The sequence below is a fragment of the Tubulanus polymorphus genome, chromosome 9, assembly GCF_964204645.1.
Source record: "Tubulanus polymorphus chromosome 9, tnTubPoly1.2, whole genome shotgun sequence".
NCBI lineage: Eukaryota > Metazoa > Nemertea > Palaeonemertea > Tubulaniformes > Tubulanidae > Tubulanus > Tubulanus polymorphus.
In genome coordinates this window covers 15290148-15297771 of record NC_134033.1, presented here as the reverse complement: position 1 = coordinate 15297771, position 7624 = coordinate 15290148, and the positions used below count along the sequence as shown (strand labels likewise).

The window sequence follows — 7624 nt, the reverse complement described above, 5'->3', positions numbered from 1 at the left end:
TATGGAGTACTTTTAAGTTTTCAAATAAACTTTTTAAATTCAATCAATTATTTCCCGAAATAATATAATCAACACCGGGAGTCTATTAGAAATAATTACGGTTGTGTCGTTATGCCGGATATAGTCATCCGACAGGTGTGAGATTCGTTCGCCAACCAGTTTGAATACGACTCCACTTAAAACAAGCTGTGTAGTGGTAACATGTACTTTACAATACGTAAATTAACTTATAACCAGAAATATCGTTTTGAATATAAAAGGATTTTTTAGGTAAAGGCTCGTGTTAAATGTGGTCTCCAGTTCAATTTTCACTTCATCGATCCGTATTGTATATACGCTGCTTTGACGAAACTATTCTATGAAAACTGGGCAATTTAAACAATTTGCGTTGAGAAATTTGCGGAATGCTCCTATTTTTCGCAATACGTTCGGGTTAATCATATACAAATGAACGAAATGGCATATTTTATTCAATGCCCTTTTGTCGAAGAGTGAAGTATTAAAGAATAATATTCCTTCATATACGTGAAAACCTGTTATAAAGCTTCTTCCCAATGATAGTATATCTCGACCTTTGTGCGATATACTTTGACCGAGAAAAAGGTAGTAATAATACAGTCTTTTCAGCGATGAATTATCACTTTAGTAATTCACAATGGCGTCGAACTGTTAAGAGGCAAAATGGCAGATTTTGTGTGTCATAAACTATGCGCGCACAGGGGGCAAAATACAATAGATATAAAAGTAGTAGTTCCTTTATTGGGTAGTTGAAAAACACTGGTTTTAAAGATTGTCAAATTTCCTTTTTTTTTGTTTCGGCTGAGAAACGTATTTCTACAAGAACAATCAATGAGAAATCTTGAAAGAGAATGGAGAAAATAAAGCCACAAATCAGCGATAACGGGTTTTCTGCATAAACGATTCTGTTGAAAAAACATCATTTTAGTGAGCAGTTGACAAATGGTTCTGGTTTTATAGTATAGCTGCAAATCATCGATAACGGGCTTTCTGCCCAAATGATTCTGTAAAAATAGCTTTCTAGACAGCAGTAGAAAAATACTTGGTTTTTAATATAGCCGCAAAGCAGCTTTATATGACATAAGAAGTTTATTTTACCTATGGTAAAATTTTCGTTTTTAGGTTTTAGCCAAACAAGTCAGATAGATATAATAATCACTTTCTCTACTACAGTTTATGATTCCACTTATGAGAAAAATTGATTTGAGTTCAACTGAGATGTAGAAGAAATTCAATAACTGAGTAACACTAGCGACACCTGGTGGATCATCAGATAACCCTCGCTTCTCACAGTAGCCCATTGTTTCAGTTGAAAACCTTTTTCACAAATTCATTTGGGCAGAAAACCCATCATCGCTGCTTTGCGGCTATATTTGTTTCCATTTTTCAACACTCTACATTCATTGTACTTGTAAAGCATATTCAATTTTCGGTTATATCTATCTATTCTGTGACTTGTTCTAGATGTCAAAAAATCAAGTTCAAATTTCATTGAAAATGATTTTCATTACGAATTAGTCAGTGTATTGTTGCGCCATCTGGTGAGCACCGCTGGTACCCCATTTCTCTTGTCTAAAACGGTTTTGTACATTTCCTCACTTATACTTACCTGCCGGGTACAACTCCTTGAAATTCTCATGGAGTCCAGTGGCTCGAAACTCCTCACATGCCAGGGTACAACTTAGAACTATCACCGGGTGATCCTCGACAAGGTAGTAGGTAATCGTAGAATGTGATAGATTAACAAGGAATCAGAGCACAGTTTCAGATTTGGTTTGGCTTCTGGGTCTTTTCAGGATAAAATGAGGCAGGGTAAAATCGAGGATGGTGTGGGACTCGAACCTTAATTCTGAGTTGCTGATGAAGTCCACTGTTGGCCAGTCTCGTGTTACACAGAATTAAAAGTCTCTCCGTGTCATAAGTCAACATGGCGACAGCCATCTCGCGGCAGAAAATATGCACAAAAAGAACATTCGAGAAGAGTTAAAAATATGTTTTGAAATTATTCATTATTCTTTTCTTGAAAAACGACAAATTAATTTTTTCAACAATAGCGATATCTGTTACATTTAAAAAAAGAAACAAATCTGTAAATTCGTTCATCAGACAACAGAGGTCGTTGTTCAAGTCGAAGTACATTCTAGATTACTATACATATTAATTATACAAATATCAATTAATCAATGAGTTAAATCGTTAATTACTTCCCGTAGGTAGACTCGTCTGATAGTGCAGAAATTCATTGCAATTTCTGTTGTCAAATTCAGTTACGGAATCGATTATTTTCCGTTACGTTTGAAATTCAAATCCAATAACACTTAACGTATTTGAATTACATAATCGATTAGTTCATAACAACCGTTACATTGTATGAATTCGAAAATATGATATTTGTGTTCAATTGAAAAAAATATGATGATAGCACAGACTATAAGTGTGAAACAATAAACGTTTGGTCTCGCAGCTGTGGAGACCAGTCTAAACTAATTACATTGTTGCAGCTCAAAATGGCGGCACCAGTCAATGATCCAAATTCTAACTATACATATCTATATTATAGGCCCCTATACACTATCGATACATTTTTTTTCTTTTAATTTATTTACGAATAATCGAATTTACTTAATTAATATACTTAAATATATAAACTTTTAATTAATCATTAAAGTATTCTAAAACTAAAAATTGGCACAAAAATTATAATTACTCAAATTCATCAGGTGAATTCGTGTCAACGTTTCTGACTAATTAATAGTCATAATGATAATAATAATTATAAAAATAATCAGAATTGTTATTCTAATCATAACTATTTTATCATTATAATTATGATCAATTTATAGTTATAATTTAAATAATCGTCAACTAATTACATTCATAATTGGAACAAAGCACATTAATTTTTTCGACAATAATAAGTGTAAAAAAATAATTACGTAGTTTTTGAAACAATTTTTTCTTTTTTTCTACTCATAATCAAGAAATGTGAAAAAGTGAAAAGAAAATAAGGTTTCATCGTCATTTGATCTTGGAATCGTAAAATTACAGGTGAGGCGAAAAATTGATTGAAGAATCTAGCGAACACTTACAGATTATCAAAGGCTATCGGAAAATCATTGATTTTATCATTTGGTATCGAAGGCTTTGAGGAAATCATTGTTTTAATCATGGATTCTAAAAGTCTTTGATTTGATACAATTTCGTCGGTCATCGTTAGATATTTCATATATTTCACTGATGAGGAAGTACGCTTGCAGAGGGGAAAGGGTTAATGCCCGGAGCCAACCTAATTCTCAATCCCATTGTAAGATGGTATCTTTAAAATAACCGGCCGATAAGGTGATAACCAAAAGAATGGGGAAATCTATTTAGCAAAATAAAACAACAATAGGTTTATACAGCCGCCTTGTTTAACCCCGTTCAACTGAGTCAAAGGAAGTTAAAATGCGTTTCTTTCAAATCCAACTGCGCAAACAATTGATAACACTATTTGAGAACAGTTTAAAACGAATGTCTGAATGAACGCCCATACTGGCCGATACTTCTTTACAAACATAGTAGTGCCCGCTCCACCATCCCCTAGAACTATCACAATGAACTGTATCTGTATCTAAGGGTAAATAACAAATACTTTATATAGTATTATACTGAATAGGATCCAGGTGTTTGATAGCTAGGGACAAAGAGGTTTTTGTCGACATCATATTTGGCATCATCAAGTTGCCTTTTAGAATAATGATATACACGTACTTGAGAATTTCATTTTGTAAGCGCGTTGAATGAGTAACTTGCTGTATGTGTCTGACCCTTTTAAACCCTAGCCGCGTACTTTATCGTCAGGCAAATATATCATAGTTATTCGATGTTTCTGAATTGTTTCTGAATTCGTAACACTTTTGTTTTTTGTTGGAGAACTTGATTTGAAAATAGAATCAACATGATAGAAATGATATAAAACTGAGAATTTAGTTTTTAGGATCCAGTAACACCAAACAGACAGTTGTACTGGTACTCAATCAAATTTACTCTGCGCTCAAATAAAGCGATTTAATTATTTTTCATGCAGACAGAAATAACTGAACGGTTGGAACTATTTATAGAAATGGATCCAGAGTCAAATCGAACCCCACACAACTGTGGAACTGTGTCCATAGTCAAACTAAACCCACACAACTGTAGAACTGGATCCAGAGTCAAATCGAACCCCAGGCAACTGTGGAACTGTGTCCATAGTCAAACTAAACCCACACAACTGTAGAACTGGATCCAGAGTCAAATCGAACCCCAGGCAACTGTGGAACTGTGTCCCGAGTCAAATTAAACCCACGCAACTGTGGAACTGAGTTCAGAGTCAAATACAGTCCACACAACTGTGGAACTATATTCAGAATGAAATAAAACTCACACAATCATTCTATATTAATCTAGTTAGCAAATAATTGGTTCGCCGAGTCGATATTTCAAGTGCTGATTCTGCTATAAAAAAGCCTCGTACAGAATTTTAAAAATGAACCCGTTAGAATGTAACGTATTATGTATATTAGCTTAGGTTGTTTAAACAATATAGTCAGTTCTTTAATCCCTCAAACAAACCTGCTGTGACGATACGATGAACACAATCAATTTAAACCAATCAGCACGATCATAATTACAACAATTAACCCCCATATCAACCATTACCTTGACGACCTATTGTTGCGATCTACGGGACGCATAACGGACTTCGTTGTTGGCGTTCGTCGTCGTCGAAAACGTTTAAAACCCGAATTGTTTGTCGTAATTAGAATTACAGCGTTTTCGCATTGTTGAAATGTTTCCAGTCGATAAGTTCAAACGTCGATGCATTGTTGACCCGCGTATTCAACAGGCGCGCGCTGCTATTGTTTCCCCGGCATTGTTGACCGATCTGTCGTCATTCGCAGTCATTGTCTCGATTATGATGAGAACAATGAAGCACGTCGATAATTGAGACTTGTCGCATATTTTTAAACGGACGCGTGCGACGCAAACTCGTCCCATCGGCTGCAGATGTCACCGATACTCGATTGTCCGAAGTCAAACATAATGCGCGCACGTCATGTCCATTCGCTCAACCTGAAATAGTTTTGTTTATTTGTTTTTTTAATCTGAATGATTTTTTTCGCTTCACTCGCTCGGAAATCACCACCACACAAAATCACAAAATTGATGATAAACTACGTACACTGAATCTTAATCGCGGTAACAAAAATATTCATACTTTTCTCTTTAAAGAACGGTCTATTTACAGTAAAACAAAGTATGCCTCGAACCCGTGCTCTATAGACTGGAATGATGCCGGTAATGATCCTCCGGTTTCACTAACACGTACGTTAACGGACGATGTAAGTCCTGGGCCGCCGCCGACATGGCCGCCGAGGGCATGTACGCGCCCGGCGGGCAACACGGTACCAAATACTGTCCCGGTAGTCCTGTAGGGTTATGGGCGGACGGTGGTAGGCTGGCGCTGGCCGCCATACTAGCGCTCAGAGCGCTCATTGCCGCCGCTGACGAACTGTACATGTTACTGTATAAACTAGTCGGTATATCCGATGGTCGAAATTGTGATTCGCCAAGTTTGTTGGTAGCATCCGATAAATGAGGGTATAGCGAATGCGTCGACGGAGGCAAAAATGCGGCTCGGGCCTTCTCCGTCATAGATGTGTAACTGTCCAACGCCGAGGCGGCTGATAGCGGCGGGAACGCTCCTAAACCAAGTCCGGGCGCCATTCCGGGCATGCCGCCCATACCGGGAAATACCGGTATCGGAAACGCGTATTTGTCTTTTTTCAGTAGATTTTTCGGTTTACGTCGCGGTCGGTATTTGTAGTCGGGATGTTCCTTCATATGAAGCGCGCGTAGCCGTTTCGCTTCGTCGATGAACGGACGTTTCTCCTCTTCGGACAACAGTTTCCATTCGGCGCCCAGACGTTTGCTGATTTCCGAATTGTGCATTTTCGGATTTTCCTGAGCCATTTTACGTCGTTGCCCGCGCGACCAGACCATGAACGCGTTCATAGGGCGTTTTACGTGGTCGCTACCGGCAGCAGCGGCTGCGGAAACGTTGCCCATAACGCCCGACGGGCTGATACTTTTCGGGCCGCCGACAACGGCGCTCATTCCGGGAGGTGAAGACATCGATATCGGAGGCGTCGGCGTCGACATCTTTCTATAAGCGAATATACACGAAATTCCACACACAAATAGCAGGCGAGAGAAATATCCTGACGATCTGATCTGCGTTACGAAACTGAACTGATTGGAGACTGATTTCTCACGCACGTGTGTTTTATGTATACAATATCGGCGGGGTAGGCGTCTGTGAACGAACGTGTTGACAATATTCACCAATCACCGGTCGTTTGTTGTCACTGTTCGTCTGTGTATGGACGGCTTTATTACGTTTACAATACGGCTGTGTACGAAGCCACGCCCATTTCGATGAACGCAACCAGCGTGCGTGCGTTTGTGTGATTGTCAAACAGAAGCCGACGCCGGCACGTGGGGGTTATTAACGATATCTGTAAATATTGTTAGTAACCGATACTGTTTTCGAGTCAGGTGAGATCGTGTGTTCGGAGAGTTGTTTGGAATTTATTTACATTTTTGTTATTTTCGTTTTTGGTTAGTAATGACAGAGAAACCAGGGAGAGTTTAATAATCACAGATGGATTGTGGAATCGTTCTAATACCAGTCGCCAGATGGTAGCAGCGTACAGCTTACTGGAGGGCTTATCTATTTCGACATTTAGAGAAAAACGGTCCCTTACGATAGTTCTGAGATTTAAAGCCTTATTTGGAAAGTTATCCAAAAATGTGCATATCATTTGCATATGATTAACTCGTAAAAAACGTTACGCATTTTCAAATAGATTCGATATTGAACTACTTCTAAAGTTGGGAGAAAAAACGGTTTCCTTTCGCTAAATCAAAGACTTCTTCGGAGCCTTTTTTGTCCACCTTGCCAAAATATGCATATCATTTGCATACGATTAACTCGCAAAAGAGCGTAACGAATCATTTTCAAATAAACTCGATTGTTCTAACGTTTTCTAACTTGAAAACCAGTCAATTTAGTACCCCCCTCACCCCCTCACCCCTTCCCCCTCCCTCTATACAGGTTCGGATATCAATTACCAACCGGTATATATAAGTTCCCGGTATAATTCACTGTGTTGTCATATTCTCGGGAAGTTCGTACGCTTTTAGACGCGACGCCAGAATAAATTGTCCCGGTACATGATATTACAAGGTGTATAATATACAGTGAACGCCGCGGCGGCGGTACTCGTGTTTATCGAGCAATTGCTCATTTATGAAAAAACCACTAAAAAGCCCCCCATTGTACGTCTATAAAGCACTATTGAACTCGTTGTTCTAGTAGACAATTTAACCCGAGTTTCCGAACGTTTCGTCGGTTTTCAAACCATTAAAATTTCAAACGCTTAAAGAATCGCGAATATTGGACATCTTTCAAGCGTCGCCACTCGAATGCAGGAAGCTACGTTAATAATTGATAAAGACAGTTTTACCGGTGTATTGGCGTAATTGAAAACATTTGTTTTACTAAATATTACCGCTAATTATT

General features: G+C 38.3%; 1 protein-coding gene across 1 annotated transcript; it reads right to left on the bottom strand.

Annotated features, from left to right (window-relative positions):
* Positions 1-2111: 2111 nt before the first annotated feature.
* On the bottom strand, positions 2112-6281 carry LOC141911046 (transcription factor Sox-14-like). The gene has a single exon (XM_074801995.1). It carries the CDS (start codon positions 6199-6201, stop codon positions 5317-5319), a length of 885 nt encoding a protein of 294 aa, XP_074658096.1. The 5' UTR covers positions 6202-6281; the 3' UTR covers positions 2112-5316.
* Between the last annotated feature and the right edge of the window lie 1343 nt (positions 6282-7624).